This window comes from Ischnura elegans, chromosome 3 (genome assembly GCF_921293095.1).
Source record: "Ischnura elegans chromosome 3, ioIscEleg1.1, whole genome shotgun sequence".
NCBI lineage: Eukaryota > Metazoa > Arthropoda > Insecta > Odonata > Coenagrionidae > Ischnura > Ischnura elegans.
In genome coordinates this window covers 86,755,967-86,777,025 of record NC_060248.1, presented here as the reverse complement: position 1 = coordinate 86,777,025, position 21,059 = coordinate 86,755,967, and the positions used below count along the sequence as shown (strand labels likewise).

The 21,059-nt window shown below is 37.9% G+C and overlaps 1 protein-coding gene across 1 annotated transcript in view; it reads right to left on the bottom strand.

The window, feature by feature from the left end:
• Window positions 1–9,410, bottom strand: part of LOC124156113 (vesicular inhibitory amino acid transporter) — a 28,164-nt gene extending 18,754 nt beyond the window's left edge. The window contains exon 1 of the mRNA XM_046530445.1: window positions 9,268–9,410. Within this exon, the coding sequence (XP_046386401.1) occupies window positions 9,268–9,402 (135 nt within the window). The 5' untranslated portion in view covers window positions 9,403–9,410. The remainder of the gene's footprint in view (window positions 1–9,267) is intronic.
• Window positions 9,411–21,059: the final 11,649 nt, after the last annotated feature.

Here is a 21,059-nt window from a genome sequence, read left to right as displayed (position 1 = left end):
GAATTGTATTTTTATACTCCGTATTCCACGTAACATTAATTTGGATACATAAGATACGTTAATTGATTGAAGATTTTCTCGGTGGATTGAATGCATAAAAATTTCTCATGCATAGACAGAAAATTATAAACAAGTCGCCTGTCAAATATTGGTCGTTATAAGGAACAAATCGGTGCTGATCCCGTTAAACCTTTTTACATTAGCTCCAACATTACGTCAATTGTCGATGTGGAATGAATTTGTAAGCTTTCGAAAAATTTTATTACGCGAGTTTGTGGAAACTCTGGTTATAAATCCGTGGTGAAATGATTACGCACACGGTCATTGTCTTCACTCAGCATGGATCACTTGGCTCACGTCTCGTAATATAGACAGGGCCTTTCCGTGTGAATTTACCTCACCATTCAACTCGACCATCTTCGATTTCTCTCAAATTTAGTTTAGTGACCCTTCCGTAAAGCGGAAAAATACAAGTATTGCCTCAATTGGTAGCTTAGTCATAGGACACAATAATTGGGATATTTGGTGAAGTTTACCTGATCTACTTATGGATGAATTACTATAACTCGTCTTTTATATAGCTAAAGAGTTTACTCACATTTGAATACAAAATAAATATGTAAACTGTAATTTTATGTGGTCCATTCGTATGAATTTTTGAACCCAAGGCTAATTATAAGGCCAGTTATAAGTACTGAAAACTTTTATCGTGAATATTAAAAAAAAATTTCAATTAAAAAATTACTGCCGCAGTCTATTTATACTTTAAAATACCTTTAGGGCAAATGAGAGAAAAAAATTATCCAGAAAATTTACAACTAATTTACTACACCATCAAACTATACTGCTGACCACAAGCCCTGTTGCTATTGCTATATGGGTGGCTACTGCTAGAGTGGTCTTTAAAAAATACGTTGGACGGGATGCGAGTACAGATGGAGAATCCTGGGCTTTCCAAGTTTTTACGAGGGGTCGCTGGCGCGAGTCCACGACTTTTATGGCCAAACCTTTCTCTCTCGGTCGTGGGACGCCCTTCGGGAGGGGGCGTGTGAGCTGGGCAGAGTGGATCCTCGGTGATTCAACGCTGATCCTCGAAGAAGTTTACGATTGGCCGAATTCTCTCGCACCAGAAATGACAGTGTTGCACTCACAAGTTGCAGCCGCATGTTTTGTGGCCATTAGCGTAGTCAGATGTTACAAATCTTGAATGGGATCCTTTGTTTTTTATCTACCTATTTTTATTATTCTGGGTGAAAGAGAAGAGGTGGTCCTGTTACCCTCAATCCAGCACTTTTACAATTATAAGGTCATTAAATTTAAGACAAAATATAATATTACATCGCTATGTAGTTAGCATTCGTATAAAATAATAGAAATTACATAGATAGTGGGAACTTGAGAATGTGAGAATATTAAAAAATAGAGATAAATAAATAATAAGCTCTTATAAAAATTTTTTAAAAAAAACCAGCCTTTATACTTAGATTACAGGGGATGAGCAACGTTTATATATGACACAAAGCAAAAAAACTCAGTGACCCCGAAAAACCAAAAGTGACGTATTAAAAAAGTCACTATATTTATTAAATTTTCAGTGAATGGTAAGCCCCCTATGTTTCAAAATGCCACCCCTATGCTTTTAAATGCCTACTATGTGGATATGCCTAAAGTGGATAACTTTTACTGTGGTCGCAAAACACGAAAATCGACCATTTGGAACTTCTTAGATCAAAAACATGTTTTGGGGGGCTATAGGTTGACTGGGGGGTGGTTAAAGGGGGGTTGGAGAGAAAAAGTTATATTTTCATGTATTGTCATCGGAAATGAAGAAGTGTGCACAATTTCAGCGTTTTTGCTTCACAGGAAGTGAGTCAAATTTGAGTTACAAGATTTGTACCAGACAAACAGACAAACAAACAGACAGGTTGGTGAGTTGATATAAAGGCTGGAAAAAACAACATGAAAATAGTTAACCAAAAAGTTAAAACATGGAAAAATAGAAATGTTAGAGAATAAAATATTTAAATGCTTAAATATGTAAATGTTTTCAGGAGCTTTTGTGCTTTTTGCGCTTTTATTAAGGGCAGAAAATTAAACAACTTGGCTGAAAAAAATCCGGCCTTCCGTGAAGTGCGATGGGTTGAAATTTGGAATCTTGTCTTATCATCGGGACTATTTAAGTTTCTTTCGGGGGAATCGATAGATTTCTCAAAATCATGATCACCTAACCTCAGAAGGAACTCATATGAAATACTGTAATCATGAGTGCGCCATCCAATAATTACTTATATTCTACAGTTACAGCAGCACAATACACCAATTTTACAGACCGTTCCCGCTTGCCTCCTCTCTCGGATTACATGTTTGTCTTCACCTTGGCATGTATTTTATCCAATAATAGTATCCATGATCCCTAGATCCTTCGCCTCCCTTCCCCGCCTATCCAGCATCCTTTCCTATATAACGGTATATTCTGTGGTATTTCTAATTCATGACGGTTACTTTTAGTCATTCTCAAACTCAAATTCAAAACTGTTTTCAAATTTATGCAAAGGCACGACTTGATGGATGACGAAAGATTTTTTGATGATATGATATGATTTTTTTGTCTCATAGGACCTAAAATTTTTATTATAGTAATGTTAATCGTACAAGTACACCCACGACGGCAGTATGATGAAGCTAGTAAGAATGTGATGATTTTCCATTACATATGAGTAGAGACCTTGTAAGTGTGCTAATCTCTCCCCCATTGGCTTTCTCAGCCCTGTCGGAATATTTGTATCCATAAGTTTCTTTAGAAATATTTTTTTTATATTTTAACCAAAAACGTGTATTGAGATATGTATGTGGTTATATCTTTTGAAGGTTTGTTGTGTTCTTTTATCTGCACAAGTCGGTTACATTTATGCACAGAATTTTCTCTTTTTCCCTTTTTTACGCTTTTATTTTTGTTTTTTCTATCAGAAGTCACTTTCCTAAGGAAATAAAAATAACAGTTATGGTATAGTTTCACATGACCTCATTGTTGGTATCGATTTTCTTGCATAGTTTTCCCGTGTATCCAATCGATTTAATTACGAAGTTGAACTTAGCTCTTCCTTGCATTTTTGCTGATTAAAAATTAATTTACTTCCGACGGGACTATTAAGGAAGAAAATAATTACTTTTCAGTAGAAAAATAATTATATTCCACGTGAATTAGAATTTTTTATGCATCGCAATTTGGTCATTTAATTGTTCATTTCATTTTAATCTCCTTTTGGCACACATATTGTGCAAACCAATGTATCTATCATAGGTTGGGTCGAAATCCGTTGAAAATTTTTCTATGGCAAAGTTCGGAGAAATTTCCCATGCTTCATTGAAAGATATGCGTTCTAATCCTATACATTCGTTTACCGGAAATACGAGTGCGGATAGTAAAAATACCAACTAAAATGTTTTTTTGAATTAGCCTATTGAAAAGGTTTGTTAATTGCTCCATACGAATAAATAAATTACTAATTCTGTACACGAGGTGTGAGCTCAATTTTAATTCATTTATCCTTTTATTTAGGGTGGTTTCCTATTATTTTTTATTGCCAAAATCGAAAGATTATTACTCCTGGAGTATATGTTTCACGCTTTTAGATTTTGAATGACGATATCTATTTTTCGCGATTAAAAGAAAAGTGAAAAATTTCAAGCGCACGAAAACGCGACGGGTAAGTATGAATGCTGGGAAGTCAGTGTGACGTCTGGCTGCTGCTGTGTGAGGCTGCGAGGCTATGAGCGCCACTACGATGCAGGCTGCTTGCTGCCGAGTATGGCAGTAGTGTAGAGTACTTGGCTTAAATAAGGATTATTAATACCCTATCAAATGAAGAACACTTTCCGACCATAGGCAATTTTAATAGGTGATTATTAAGAAATGTTTCCCTGAGGTCTGTGCCTCATGCATGCATTCGCAATCTCAGACGATGTGAAACTCCTACCCACTCGGTTCCCGGAATCTTGTTCCCTGTTATGTCACGTGAAGTGGCATCGCATGGGCGCCAATCTGGCATTTTTCAAATGAGGTTAAAATTGACAAATAACATTTAAATTTTTAAATGATGATATCTATTTTTCACAATTAAATGAAAAGTGAAAAATTTCAAGTGCACGAAAACGCGAAAGCTAATTATGAATGCTGGGAAAACCCCGTGTGGCCTCATTCTGGTTCTGGCTGCCGCTGTGTGAGGCCACATTGGTGCGAGGCTATGACTGCCGCCACGATTCAGGCTGCTGACAGGTAGCAGAGTACCCAGCTAGCAGGTAGTGCTTGACTTTAATAAGGATTATTAATGCCCAACCAAATGAAGGAAAATTTACGACCATAGGCAATTTTAATAGGTGATTATTAAGAGATGTTTCCCTGAGCTCTGTGCCTCATGCACGCATTGATAATCTCAGATGATTTAAAACTCCTGACTACTCTGTATCCTGAGTGTATAGCATCTGGGTACCTGTGACGTCACATGGAGTGGCATCGCATGGGCGCCAATCTGGCCTTTTTCAAATAAGGTTAAAATTGACAAATAACATTCGTCTAAACTGGGATTTCTAAAACCAAATAAATTATATATTATGAATACACTAATGGTGGGCAACGAATCGCAATCAATACCTTTCGTTTTCTTTGATGAAGGAAGGAATTAATCCTAAATGTGGCGAATTAATCAAAACCGTTGCGCAAGGAGAAAAGGATTTTCAGAAATAATTATGAAATTCGAACACATCCTAAGGTAAATCTGAGTAGTGTCAGCTCTACTCTCTTTCGCTCGCTTATATTTATATCGAATAGTTTTAAAGAAACATAATTTAACCAAAGTATTTGATATTATATATGGTATTTTTATATGAAACTATTTCATCAAAACTCAATCCAATTTAGCCGCAGTGGTTACGTTAAAAATGTTAGTGTTTCAATGTGTTCGAGTTGAGTAATAACCTTTGATTTGTCGTCACTGAAAAATGACTAGGATTGAAAATTTAACTTTTCGGTACTCAAATATGGATTGCCTGTCCGGACCTCTCATTTCTATCACAACAAATATTTAATTTAGCTTTTCGTATTTGGTAATGCAGGTCTTCATGTCTACTCTAGAGTCTACATAGCTTCCTGTGAGATATACTACCCGAATGCACAATGAACTTGATGTTTTGCCTATTTTGCAGGATCCCAGGAATTATATTCCGAATTTTTCTGTCGATAAACTTCATTACCCGATTTAACCCGATTCATCTTTTGATATGAATGAGTAAAAGTTACCTTAAATTAAAACTATGAATGAATTATTTCTACTTAAAATCCTGCATCACCCTCTCCCACGAAATGTCAATCATTTTCAAATGTTTTTTTATAGATATTTAAGTTCAAAGACGTGAGCATGACTCAATAAATAGGTTAAAGTTGAAAACATTTAATATGGTTTCAATGATGCATATTTATTGGCTATTTTATGTATTTCAACCGTTTATCTGGAGAATATTCATTTTTATATTGAAATAAAAATTGTGTCTGCGGTTTTTTTTTCAATAGAAGCACATGAATTATGGCGATTGACGATGTTCTTACAATTAGCCCTTTCATTAAGAATCTATCGCTGTGGTGGTCTACTTTCCTAGCGCTACAAAATGGCTGCCAAAGATAGGTTTAATACTGTAAAGAAAAGTATGGTACGAGAGTTGTTATACTAGTAGGAATGTTTCCGTGAATGAAGCTTATTTTAATTAATATATTAATAACTTACTTTCAAGCTATTTTGCTACCACGTTTTATGTGAATCCTTTACTTTTTTTACATTAACATAAAATATCTTGCTCTACCGAGGATTTGAGGGGTTGGGACACTAAGCTCTGTCTTGTAAAGTTTTCTGTACTCTTATGTTTTAGTACCCAAGTAAAATGAGATGATCACGCAATTTAAAAAAAATCATAGCTTTGGCTAGGAAATTTTCCAGCTTTGCGTTGCATTTTCATTTCCAAGATTACATCTCATCGCGAATGTTTCCGGATTTTTCAGACCGCGGTTAATACCAGAGTTTTATTTTGAACATAATTATTAAACAAGACCTGTGCTAATAAATGCTTCAGTTTCATAAATGCTTCGTAGATGATTTTGGATAATGTTTAAATAAATGAAACATTGACTGTGTAATTGTAAATTTGCCACACTTTGAATAGCGTAAAAACTGAAATGATAACGGAAAATAATTGGCATAATACTTTCGTATCAAAGATTATATTGTAAGATAAACAATCTGATAACGAACCAGGCATTGCTCATTGAGAGAAAAACTCAAGAGGACAAAAATAAAAACGGGAGGTAGTGGAAAATATCATACCAGAGCCGTTAAAATGCTAATATCTATTAAAAATAAGGTTTACATGAAAATAAATGGGAATAAAAAACTCTGAGTTCAAGGAAAATAGTAGCAAACTAGTAAACTTTACGTTAGAATTAGTAGAGAACTGAATTTATGAACTGGATTTTCATCTTTTTTATGACTTCAGGCCACTAGTGTAAAGCATTATTAGATATTCGCAATTTATTCCAAAATTTCCTGTTATTTATTTAGTTTTATCAGTAATTAATTTTATTTTTGACTTCATGTTGATGATCTTCTCTCCATCAATTTAGGTTGAGATTATCAAATAAAAACTTTGAAATCTATTGCCATATTCTGCTATTCCACTGAAATTAGTGTGTGAAAAAAGAGATTTAAAGTTTACAAGTTTTTTGGCAATCGAATAATTATAAATTGTCAGTGTATTAGTAGCTTCTCTGTAAATTTTCCTCTTCATTTGTGGTGAATTATTCGTTTTGTTGAATATATTTGCAATATGAAACATTAATAAATAAATATCAGGAGACCTACATACCTAATATTTATCCGTATTCATACATCGTTTACTGATAGTTTCTACATAGGTACATAGTTTCCAATTTAGCAGGCAAATTTAATAAGACCGTATTCAACTCTGTAGTTTTAACTTGGGCCAAATAATGTATTGCATGTAGAAAGTTACTTGTATGAAGCAATTAATTCGTGAAGGAGGTATAGTTCCATAGATAGATTCAATTATACATATTTTTTAAATTTATTTAATGGAACCTTATTTGTAATTTTCATTGGGAATTCATGGGTTGTGGTTCTCTAAATACAATATTACAATGATAATAAATGAAATATTCGTCCTTAGTACGTGCATAAGTACTTTATTTAGGCTGTATAAACTTAATTGATTGATTTAAGGGGTCTTCTGCTTGAGACTCTGAGGGGTGAATACTACATTTAACTCTCTCCCTCTCTCTCTTTACGTAAGCAATCAGAAAAGATGATGGCATTAACTTCATCAATTTTTGTCAAGAACGGAAAATGAACATAGACCATCAATATGGAATACATAAGTATAGGCATTATAACAACCCAATATTTATAATTTGGGTATAGTTACAAATCATTTAGTGAAGCTTATTTCAGTCGAAAAAAGAATTTTCTGAATGGAAAATTCCTCCTAATAATAAATATATGCTCCATTACGGTTGCTAAAATTAATGATCTTATACTTATGAGATCTTATTTAACAGTATCAATTTCTATGCTAAAGCTTTGTTATTTTTGGAATGATTTCTTATCGATTCAAAATATAAATCTGGCCTAGGTTTATATATTTTGAAGCTGAGTAAGTTGATGTACCTATGTACCTTAATTTGAGAAATGTAATTGGAATAGTTAAAGAGAATATTCATGAGTAATATTATGGTATGAGACATGGAGATTTAAATACCATGCGTTGTATTGGCAGTGCGCTATGATAGGATGTAGAAGTGAGTGCGCTATGTAATCAAGGGATGTGAAGGTAGAATATAAAAGAAAAATCCGGATAGAAGGTACAGGAGTAAGAGCTACTCCAGGTTAGAGAAATTTAGGGAGACCAGACTAACGGCGCCTGGGGCAATATGATTGTCAAAATTAGACGTATTAAACGAATAGAGTTAGATAAAAACTAGAGCATAATTTTAAGTATTAACAATTTTGTACTTAAATGATTTCCCTTATTTCTCTGTTAATATGCATGATTGAGAAATTAGTTACCCTAAACTGGATGACCATATATGAAAATTGAAATGGAATCACCCAGGACTTACTTTTAAAATCCGGAGGAATGATAACAATTAGCCAGCCACATTTTAATGGTGTACAATATTTTTGCGTGAGTTGAGGTCGAATCTGGCCACAGAAGTGAAATTTTATCATATATCAATTTTTATGATAATTTCAAAAATAGGGTTTGTGCAATAATATCTCGCCTTAGCGTCAGATGACTGCTCTTATTGTGCCCAAGTCCTCACTGCTGTTATATGGTATGTTGTGTAGGATGCTTTATGAAATATACATTTTTGGAAAGATAACTCACTCTTGATAATTCTGGCATGAATATTCTTTACCTCTCTGATATTTCGGGTAGCCATTCCATGAAGAAGTCGGTCCATGATGGCCAACGATTTTATTTTGGGTCTCAGTCTCACTCACCTCGCGTCTCAGTTTAAAAAATACACGACCATTAGTCTCCGCTGCTGGAAAATTCCTCAAGCTAATTCCCCACTACGGTCCATTCCCCACTCCCTCAAGGAAGTCTCTAAAAACGGAGACGTAACTGTGCGTATATATTTTTAAACTGTGACACAAGTATGCCCAAAAAGAACATCACTGGACACTGGGGACTACGAAAAGTTTAACCTATTGACTCTTTTATCCTCTTCAATAGAAAAAGGTGATACAATATTCCTTTGAAGGTCAGATATGTAAAAAATATATTTTAACTGTGACGCGGCTCTATCAGAATGAGGATCAATGTACAGTTGGCCTCAGAAAGGTCAAAGATTGGTGGTTAAGCTATAACACATTCACAGTGTCCGGCGATATCTGGTGGAAATGTTTTATATCCATGAGAATAAACTAAAATGGTAACCTTCCACACAATTTTATTTACTAAAGTACCGACCCGGTTTCGACACGTAATGTCACTACGTGTCGAAACTTGATAGTGACACTACGTGTCGAACCGGGTCGGTACTTTAGTAAATAAAATTGTGTAGAAGGTTACCATTCTAGTTTATTCTCATGGATATAACACATTGCTGCAGTACAAGGGGACTGCTGCCTCTGTACCCTCACTGTTTTGCTAAGTGGTTAATCATGGATATTGTACCTGATGACATGAATGCGTGCTTACCTGGATGGCATTCGTCACGTTCCACGCGGCCTGCCATTCGGTGATCTTGTATTTGCCCTCCCCAGGTCTTCCTCCCTCGATGCCGTGGCTGCAGTCGTCCACGCTGAAGCCCCTCCGCGGCCCGCCCTCCCCCATGTGGGACATCTCCGTGTACTCCCGAGGCCCTCCGCCCCCACCGCCTCCCTCTCCGCCGCCCCCTTCCCCGCCCCCGTGCCCACCACCCATGCCGGAAGCGATCCTCGCGAACTTGGCGAAGTTGATCTTCTCCGAGAGGGTCGTTGAGCCGTCTTCGCCCGCCGGCAACCTGGAGCGGAAGTTCTCCCACGCCGCACCCGCGCTCTGCTTCAGCCCTATCGGCGGCCGGATGTCGAATTTCGGCATTTTCGATACCTATTTATTGCACGCCCCCAAACAAAGATCTTTCGGCGAACCGAACCCAACCCCTCCTTATGAACCCTTTATAACACTAAGCACCTCCTCTTTGTGTCGGTAGCTCTTATTTCCTTCTGTGCCGTGACCTTCTACCTTTTCTCCCTTCCTAGAGTGTTTCTTACTCACACTGAATCCCCCCCTGCAGATCGTATCTGCTCCTCCTCGACCCCTCTTGCACCGTCTCAACGGCCCGCGATGCAAGGCATTCCTCCTGGATCGAAACCGCAGTCTCCTCAAGCCGCCTCCACGGTGGGGGCAGCCGTCTACCGTCGCTCCGATGGCATTCCTGGACTCAGTGGGTGTTGCTTTGCCGCTAGCTGGTCCCCTGTGTGCACCACAGGGATCAAATGATCGACCGCGGTGCTAGAATAACCATCGCGGAAATGACGGGACCATGCCTCACACGGCCCCTGATTCTTGCCCGATCCCTGCTCAAATTTGCGCCATTGCTATCGACACAAGAAACAACCCCTGTGCTCTATTACGTCAACTGTACACTGTCCTCGAACCCCGTCCTCCTCGTCTCGTCAGTGTGATCTTGCAAGCCCTCGTCCCCGATCCGTCAAGCACTCGGTTTCCCTTCTGTAGTGGTGTTAGTGGGCGATCTATAATGCAGCTCTACTATTGAATCTCGGGAGTGGATATAATCGGTGCAAAAGCACACGGTTTGGGCTCCTTCCTAGCTAAAAAAAATCACTCGCAAAACCACGGCTCCTTCCTTCTTAGAATGTCTACACCTCAGAGGTGGAGGGCCCTGCGTCACGTCCTACAGGTCATGTCTCGTGAAAAAGTCACGCGTGCTTTTTTTTCTCCCCCCAAATAGGGTCACCCGTCAGTCACGAAGTCGGTCTGTGTCGCCAGTCAGGTAGTCGTGCGTCTAGTCAGTCCGTCGTGTAGTCCGTTGGCCACTCGGCTCGAGAGTGAGGCCTCTGACGGAGGGGCTTACACTCTCTCTCTGTCCCGCCGATCAATCCCCTGTGCTTCGCGCAGCCCCACCACGACCACCGCCCCCGCCCCGACCACCTACGCCCCCCCACGCGAGCAGGCCTTTTGGCCGCCTCGTCCCCAAACCCTCGCTCCACCACCCCTGCCTCCTCCGACCCGCCGACGCTCCCGACGCCAGCGCCGCTCGCGGGAGGCTGGGGAGACTCTCCCGATGTGAGGGATGCGATTGTGGTGGTTCATTCGCGTGGCAATGGCTGGCCGAGAGGAATTTCCGCGTTCTCCCATCGGAAAAAACTGCTCCAGGATATCAGATGCACCTCTCCCGTCCTCACCTTGCATTTTCGGCGCGCGTGAAGGAATGCTATGCAATATTCCTGAGGATGTAGATTTGTAAGCGCAAACATGATAACTGCAATGGATATTCGTGGTTGATAGAAAAGTTCAACACAGTAAAATCGCTATTTCATGGAATAAAATTAAATTAAAATTTATAGCTAAAATTATGAGGTTTTATCTTTATTATGTCATGTGTATAGATTTCTACAAATAATACAGCCATCTGAGTACCTCAGAATCATTTTCAAGCCAACAAGAAACGCTTTGTACACTTCCAAACGAATTTCATATTTGGCGACCACGATTTCGTCGAACAGTCGATATTTTCACCTCTGAAATAAAATAATCCTTTGGAAGTATATAAAGTTTTTCTTATCGACTCAACATGACTTATAGATTCCACAAAGTCACGCCATATACCAACCAATTTGTCAATTATCGCCTTTTGTTTATGTTATAACTTTTTGAGGTTCCACCATAATAAAGGTTTGCGGAATGTACTCATTTATCTGTTCACTCCTCGATATAAAGGCTTACCATGGAAGAAGATTTTCTCATAGCCCTTCTATAAATAGGTTGGACACGATAACAGGCGTAGAGGCTAGAAAGTGACTGAATTAAAAAATTTCGGAAGGGTATTGTTTCAATGAGGCTGTTTGAGTATCAAGGATACACAAGGCTCATCGCTACACCGATATTTTGGAGTTGAGAAATGTATTTTTCAGGCTCCAATTTTCGTCTCTTTTGCTCTTGAATCTAATTTGTATGACCCTCCTTCAATAAATATTATTGTAATTTCCTTAGTCTCTTATGCTTAGTCTCTTATGATGAATGCCATCCAGGTATGCAGCCTTTTAGTTAGTCAATTCCCAGGCCATGTACACCGATAACTTTTACGTAATAGGATAAATACAATCGTCTTCGAGTATGTATCGTGTAAAAATCCTAATTTGTAGCAGTATTGAACGAAACGACCTCAAGATATCCATTGTTCTAATTCTGAAAATAAGTCCAAATTTCTACATTCGCTACGACATCTATAATTCTTTTTGCGGAGGAAGATACATCGAATGATTAATCTTGAGCGAATGCCATAAATAGCAAAGAGGTGGGAGTAACGCAGGCGATAATAGGAAAGCAAAATTTCAAACAGTGAAATCTCGGGAATGGTAGCCCACACACATATGCCGATGCTCTATTGATCTTGCTTCCGTTTTTTCGAGCACGACGTCACGATCTCTAGCATCCAAAATGGAGACAGGAGCATTTATTACTATATGGGCCGTTTCCGTCGGAGCGTTTCATTTTATCGAACCTCTCGCCCCTGATGGGGACGCAATGCTTTAAGGAGCATCTCCCTTAAGCCGATCGCGGGCCGATTTAAGGGCTCTGGAAGGGGCAAGCGGGCAACGCGACAAAAATCTTTCGCACGTGTCGTCGCCGAAAGGGGGCAAAGCCCGGCCGTTTTCCTCCATTTGCTCCTCAAGTGATCGCGATGTATGTATTTTTACTTCGAATTCGATTTCCGCGTGCTTTTTCTGCAACATCTCAGTGAGTGAGGGATAAATCAATTGCACATGCTTGTAATTAACCATAAGAAATGGAGCGCTCTAATGAAATACAGTGAAACCTCTGTTTACGGACACCTCTGACTTAAAGATTGTATTCAATTCCCCGGCAGAAGGATATGCATTTGTATGAGTGTCGAAACTCTAGAATACGTATTATCCCACTTACGGACACGGACAATTTTTGGACACAATTTTATTCTTTTACGGACACCATCTTCGTAGGTTTTCTGACCGATCTGCCACATTTTTTTAAATGTAAAGGGATGTAATTCAACTGGTTTAAACTCCTACACAATAATACTTGCGGGATAATTCATGAGTATGAGATATGCGGAATGAGGTTTTCTTAAGGTCACCTCTGACTTACGGACACCTCTCACTTACAGACACATTTTCGAGGACCGCTAGTGTCCGTCAATGAGAGGTTTCACAGTATATGAAATATGTATAGAAGGAAAGAGAAGAAATATGTAGGTGTGAAAAGATTAGCTTATTGGATAATTGAGCGGAGAGCTGCGTCAAACCAGTCCAAGGATTGTTGACCAGTGATGATGATGGTGTGGAACGTACTGGAAAATTGGGGGTAAAATTTTTTTTCCTGAGACGTATGAACTATGACCCTGTTTCTTTGCAGTAGCGTATGAAGCGAACAGATTAAAATAAGGGTATTATTTATCAGTGATACATTTCAAGCGCGACCTATCAGTTAGTTCACTTGTTTCTGCGAGAAAAGTGAATATCTTAAACATCCACTTAACCACCATATGCACGTCTCTTTAGGTATTAATTTCTTACCATCATAGGATCGTTCAATTTAGATTTTTAAGGCATTAGTTTCCCTTGGTCTTTGCTGCCAGTGGTAGACATATATGATATCATCTCATAGTTTATAAGATGCGTACCCATAGGAACGATCAGTTAAAATTATTGTTTGGCATTTATGCAAGATTAACTCTAGCAAGCAGTGGTAGCCTTTTTAAAGGCCATTCCAGAGTCTACGTAATACAAAAATTCAACTGGGGAAAGGTTACTCGTTTTAACTTGGACTCGTACCAAAATCTCCCGAATCCGCGCCGAACAATTCAATTTTTCTCTCTATATTTTTAAAAATAATTTCTATGCTACTCTACGTAATGAATGTAGCCTTGAGAAACATGTAACGTGATATGATATTCCTTGCAGTGGCAGAAGACTTCAAATTCAAATTTTGCGACTCATCGAAAATATCAGTCAAAAATGTTTCATTACACTATCAGACCTTCCATAAATCTGTAAATAAACTGATTTTTGTGCATTATTCCCATAGTTTACCAATTTATTGAACTCTTATCGCAAACTAAAATATTATACGTTCCTCAGAAACAGAATGAAACATTTCTGTGTGTCCATGTCTATTTTTGGTTGACAGTATTAGGCTTATGGTTGCATATGTTTAACCGATTAGTCATATTTAGTTCTGCAATTTAATAAATTTAGAATATCGAGCTCCTTGGTTTTTTAAATTTTTATTTGCATACTTAAGATGAAGGTTTTTATTTGAAGAAATTAATTATTTTCGTATGGAAAAGAAACGGCCGAACTCCTAATATTTGGAGACGTTGTCAGGCCGGGAGATCCATAGTATGCCTCGATATTGTAGACTTAAATCGTCAAATTCATTAAAAATCCAGGATTTTATTGTACTTATTCCAATCATCACTCCTATATTATATCCATTAGTAACATTTGAATACCATTCAGAATCCTACTATTCGGTTTCTCAAAATTTAAGTAAATCAACGCATTTCCAACACTTTAACTTCCACCATCGTTTTTCTATTCTTACGTAAAATCAATCTGTTGAATTTTGTCCCCTTTTATCTACATGATATGACCAATCTACATTAAATACACCTTAAACGTTTTATTTCATACGAGGACAGTGTTTTTACCGTAATTTCGAGAAGTTGGTATTGTTTTATTGTATTGTTTTATTCACGTTGTTGCGGCCAAATCGTCTTAACAATTTTTTGACGCGCAAAGAAGCGAAACTTCTAGGAAAACAAAAATGAGTATTCCCTCAGGTAACATGTATGGTGGTGAATACAGTAAGTCTCGCACTAAGCGACGAGGAAAGATTTATGCAGAAACACTTCTAACGCGTAAATTGCGCTTACGAGTAAATCCCCACGTTTTCCCTCCCTCTCGGAAGAGTATGAGCTACTGAGTGAAATAAAAAATTATGAGTGAGAAACAAAGGAAAATAATACCTGAAAAGATGTAATGTGCCATATTTTACACAATTTTTCAACGCATTACCTATCCGTTTGGATCTCGCCAAGTCAATACCAAAATAAATTAACACGAGAGTGTGGATACGCTCAGCTGTGGCCGCATTAAAGATGGTAAAGAATTCACAAGAAGCAAGGGGGTAAGTGATAACCGAAATTAGTCGACGGATATGGAGACTTAATTAAAGAATGGTCTAGTGACGGGGATTAAGGGTAATTAATTAGGCTTGGGGTTAGACGTTTCGGGAGAGTGGATATAAATAAAATTTATAAGTGCTAGAGAGATCAAAGTCACTTAGAATATCGCCTTTGAATGAATAAAATAGAATTGGCAAACCACCTTCCGATAAAACTAAGCCTTCAAAATATGTGATAGATGAATTTGATTAAAGGATTAATCCTTCTAAAGAACCTATGTAGCTAGCATAGGCTTATTGTCACAATTTAACGCTCCAATTTTTTCACCAGCCTCTTTTAACAATGCGTTCACCAATTTAATTTGATATTTTGACCACTGTTCATATATTACATTAACATTATATTACTAATCTTGTTTCAGATTTTTTGGAATTTCTAGCAAAATAAATTTTAATTTTTGAAATACACTTTAAATTCTACCACGTAAACTATTGAAATGTAAATGAAAGGAATTTGTCGAGGACGGGTATTCGGAGAAGTCATTCCAAACACCGCTTGTTTACTTTTTATTCCTTTTCCCTGCCTTCATTCTTTCTCTTTCCCATGCATTAGTGATCAGGGTGCGCGGAGAGGATTAGGGAGATTAGGGGAACGGAGGGGTTTGCGAAAAGAGGGGTTGAGATTGGCGAACCAGAGTCGGCATGGATCCCCTCCCTATTGCGCCTCAGCCTCTTCCCTCCCGAAGAGGACAAAAGCCTCCACTTCTTCAATTTGTCATGAGGCCTAATGTCTCCGACAGGATCCATAATGTGGCCGACAGATCAACTGAAGAGGCTCGACGCCTTTGCCGCACTTTACCTCTCGCAAACCTCCCTACTTTAAAAGTCGACCAATCCTCTTACCTAAGGTCTCAGTTAACTTCGTGAATCCCGCTTTAGCTTTTACGATGCTATTATTCAGAGAAGAATTATTTACGGGAGAAAATTGCAAGCGTATTCTTGGATTTAATGATCATGAGACGACTTTCATATACTTTCACTGTCATATTTGATTTTCGATCGGAAATTTTCGAATTTAAGATAGGATTTCTGGAGATAATTGTAGATTTTAAAGTCAAATTGTAAATTTAAATTGTAGAATTCAGAGGAAGAATTTCCTATTAAAAAGTCTATTCAAGGAATATTTTGAGAGCAACCGTGGCCTAGTAAGCGTTAAACCATTCTGGGGTAGCCCATAAGCGTAGATAATAACGAAAATTCCGATATATCTCACAAATCCGCCTCTCGACGGACTCGAAACAAAATTCCCATTTCCATCCATTTTTTCTTTGTCTTTTGAGCTAGGAAGGCCTAATTTTGCCATGCAAATAACAAATGGGGGAGAAGGTAGCTTAAATGATTAAACCACTGGGTGAAACATAGTAGGATCCCGATTCAAGTGAACGCCATTCCCGAGTATAAAATCCACGTAGATTTATCTCCCGCCTCTATGTATAAGACTTAGTCAATTACGGGTAATAATTATCTGGGAAGCTATCAATACCCAGTCTTTATTAGAACTCTGGATATTTATCCAGAGCTACAAGTGCCTGGCTTTTGCACATTTGTAAGGGAAGGGGTTGGCCTTCTTTTCGCATTTTATGATAAATTTTCCTTTAGCTGTAGGTGGTATATTCTCTAGCAAATATGCATACGTAGTATGGAAACGAATTTTTATTATGCCTGCATACAAGAATAACTTCAATCTGAGATCATGGTTAAGGAATCAACTATTTTTATTCCTAAAAATGGAAACCTCCATATCCACCAATGGTACAGCCACCAAAAATTTCTCAATAGTCGTATTCTCCATACGGTACTATTGAAGATGAAGTTAAGTTTACCTTAATAAAATAATTTGAACTTGACTGGGGGATAACGTAGCATAGTTTACTAGATGTTCAAAAATATCTCTTAAATATATTGAAGTCTTTCCTTTCTTCATACTAGTGTTGGGGAAATATTATTTCGTCAATGCATAGCAACATCCTCCAATTTTAATAAATACATGTACCTTTCACTTCAAGGTTTGGGTGGAGTTGATGCTAGGAGTTACTCATCTGTGTATACAAAGCAGCATAATACTTCAGATTCTTAAAAGTTCCATTACTCTGAAGTGAGGTTTGCCAACGTTTTCATGTCTGTGGGTATATATATATATGTACTCCAATAGGGTAGTTTCCTTCATCAAAGAAAACGATAGGCATTGATTGCGCTTCGTTGCCCACCATTAGTGTATTCATAATACACAAATTATTTGGTTTTTGAAATACCGGTTTAGACGAATGGCAAGGGTCAAAGTTTATCCTCATTTGAAAAAGGCCAGATTGGCGCCCATGCGATTCCGCTCCGCGTGACGTCACAGGGACCTAGTTTCTACACGAGAGGATAGGAGTTATACATCGTCTGAGGTTACCAATGCATGCATGAGGCACAGAGCTCAGGGAAACATGTCTTAATAATCACCTATTAAAACTGGCTAAGGTCGGAAAGTTTTCTTCGCTTGATAAGGTATTAATAAACCTTTTTTAAGCCATGCGCTACCAGACAGGAAGGTACTCGGCTATCCGCTAGCATCCTGCGTCCTATCAGCGCTCAGAGCCTCGATCAAGGTCACTTCACAAGGAGAGAGGGGGAACCAGAAATGCGGCGCACGGACTTTCCTACTTACGCGTCGCGTTTTTGCGCGCTTGAAAATTTTCACTTTTCATTTAATCGCGAAAAATAGATATCGTCATTTAAAAATCTAAAAGCGCGAAATACGTACTCCAGGAGTAATAATCTTTCGATTTAGGCAATAAAAAAATAATAGGAAACCACCCTATTGGCAAAGCTCCAAGTGAAACCATGTGCAAAGAAAACCATGGATTTTTCTTCGGATGTTAGGTTCTTGATGGATGTTTTATAGGAATGATTACAGAAATTTCTTTATGCAATGTGATCTTTTATTAGCACTTCCCTTGCCCAAAGTGTTAAGAATATATTAAAGAGCTGATAAAGATGCAGACTGTATAAAATAATTTCGTGGGATGCAAGTTGCCAACCCCTGCTCTAAGGTGTTAGAAGAGGGTCAGGAATGTGTATTTATTTCTCAGGTGTGGAATGGCTATCACTCACTTACTCAGTGATTCATCCAATAGTTGGTTAGGATAGATGAGGGTGGAGATTACCCTTGACTACACCAGAGGTGTGTGAATTTCAAATAGTCATGGTAGAGGGGTAAATTCATTTCCCTAGGCCATCCTCACTTAAGAAGGTTTTAGACTAATGTTCTACCCATTACACTATCATGCTTCCCACATTTTATGATAATTTTCTAATCCATTTCTCCTCCAGCTACTTTGGAATTCTTTCTTTTCTTCATTTTCTCCTACATTGAAAAACTAGTTCTTTTGAGGTTGGTTTGGCTAGGAAAGAGAGAATAGTTAAGCGGTGGAGGGACTTACGTTGCAAGCGATACTTTTATTATCCAATGAATGGTTACACAAATGAGCTGGCTGGCTGTACTATATTACATTTTGTTCATGACTAACATATATTCTCAGTTTAAAACTTTCACTGCTGTTCATTATCCGAAAACCTCCTCCTCACACGTGGCAAAAATGTTTAAGTGCATTTCGTTGGGCCATGGAGCAGGTACTTCGAGGATGGGCGTGGTGCACCCTCCATACGGTCGCTAATCCAGAATCCTTTCCTCGACGAGCTCACCCTTGCTGGCCCTTATCTTGGACCCTCCGAGCGTGGGGTCTCCCTCCCGAAAAGTGACCGCTCTGACTGCATTTTGAAAATCTATCAATAAAACTAATTGTTTGCATCGCACTCCTGCCAATCAAGCAATCAAGTATGTCTTGGAACCGTGTTTCTAAGATGAAAAATAATGATTTTATTAACTTTACTAAAAACATGGCTGAGGACCACCGGAAAATGGCCATTTTTAGCATTGTTTGTTCATCAAATTCTTTGTTCAAATTATGCCCAAAGTGTGAGTCATCACGTCAACCAACTGGAATGGTGCCAAATTTGAAATTTCAGGCACGCCTGAATTTTTCGAATGTTCATCTCTCTGAAAGTCCATAAATCGAATGTTCATTAGAAGAGGACATACCAATCATAACGAGCAGTAATGACTGAGCCACCATGATTCCACAGGAATGGAGCTTATTATATGATGTTCCGTGGATACTGAAGCATCTCCCACTGAAGAAATAACCAAAATTACGCTTGAGGGCACAGTGCACATGGAGAACTAAAATCTGGCGCAATGATTATGATGTAGCGTGATCTGCCTTTAAAAATGCCATTAATGTGTTATAAAATGTTGTTAGTTACTGTATAAATGCTGTTGCTTAACTGTGGAACTTTGTAATTAAGTTCACTTCAAAACCCCCCGGACTGGAACTAAGGTTTGCAATTTCGTGATAACAAAAATTTTGAGATAACTTTTCCTCTTCTATACATTAGATTGGCCTTTTTGTCGGGACCAGTGATTTGCTTCGTAAAATGGAGAACTTTGTAATGATGTTGTTTGTATTAATGAGAGGCGACTGTAATAATTTAATGTTTATTCAATAACTTTTGAATGATTACTTTGGAAAGATATGCAATTGTATTCCTCATATACAACTAAGATCCAAATGCTGTGGCATTTTCATATAAATAGCCATTCCATCTCCTCTACCTTTCACACCAGTTAGTAATAGTTCCCAGTTTCTAAAAGAAATTATTATGAAAAAGTAATTGATGAAGAGGCACTACGGCTACAAAGAAATGTGGTTCATTTCGATGACAGTTAGAACTTATCGTGATGTCAGATAAAGCTTCCCAGACAAAAAAAATCAGTTGTACAAAAAAAAGTTTGAACAGGACAAATATCAGACTATGCAAGAACTTGAAAAAACATTAAAATGTTTTCATGAAGGCAGAGATAAATATGAAATCTATGAATTCTAAACTTATGATGATATTCTAAAAAGATTGTTAAGAGGAGCATCATGGAAATGCATTTGTGACCTACAATATATATTTAATAAACTAACATTCATTTAGGTCATAGCTAATAATGTCCTTAGGCAAACTGTAATAAGTCATAAATCAGAGTCCAGAAAATCAACAGAAAAATTCAGGCATAATTCCAGGTTTTCCAGGGAAATTGGACAAAATTCAAGGATAATCTTATGTGATTACTGCGATAAGCATTTTAAAGCACCCAAAATTACTTCAATACTTTTAAATACTTTCGAGAGTTTCCTTCATCAAAGAAAATGGAAGGCATTGATTGCGATTCGTTACCCACCATTAGTGAATTCATAATATACAAATTACATACTATTTGGTTTTAGAAATTCCGGTTTAGACGAATAGCAATTGTCAATTTTATCCTCATTTGAAAAAGGCCAGATTGGCACCCATGCGATGCCACTCCACGTGACGTCACAGGGACCTAGTTTCTATACGAGTAGATAGGAGTTTTACATCATCTGAGATTACCAATGCATGCGTGAGGCACAGAGCTCAGGGAAACATGTCTTAATAATCACCTATTAAAACTGGCTAAGGTCGGAAAGTTTTCTTCGTTTGATAAGGTATTAATAATCATTATTTAAGCCAAGCTCTACCAGCTAGCATGGTACTCTGCTACCTGCTAGCATCCTGCGTCGTATCAGCGTTCAAAGCTTCGCCCCAAGTTCACTTGCGGCAGCGGGAACCAGAACGACGTCACACAGAATTTTCCCATCATTCATACTTAGCCATCGCGTTTTCACGTGCTTGAAAATTTTCACTTTTCATTTTATTGCGAAAAATAGATATTGTCATTCAAAAATCTAAAAGTGTGAAATACGTAATCCAGGAGTAATAATCTTTCGATTTAGGCATTAAAAAAATAATAGGAAACCACTCTATTATATTTATGTATTTACAAGGACAAGGGATAGGTTAGTTAACACATATTGCATGTAAAATTAAAATTTATTCAATGCAAACCAAGAAGCTGATTCAGTCTGAAGTAAATGTTGAAGTCGCCTGGAATTCTATTCTTTGTGTTCTTTAATCTTACTTGAAAC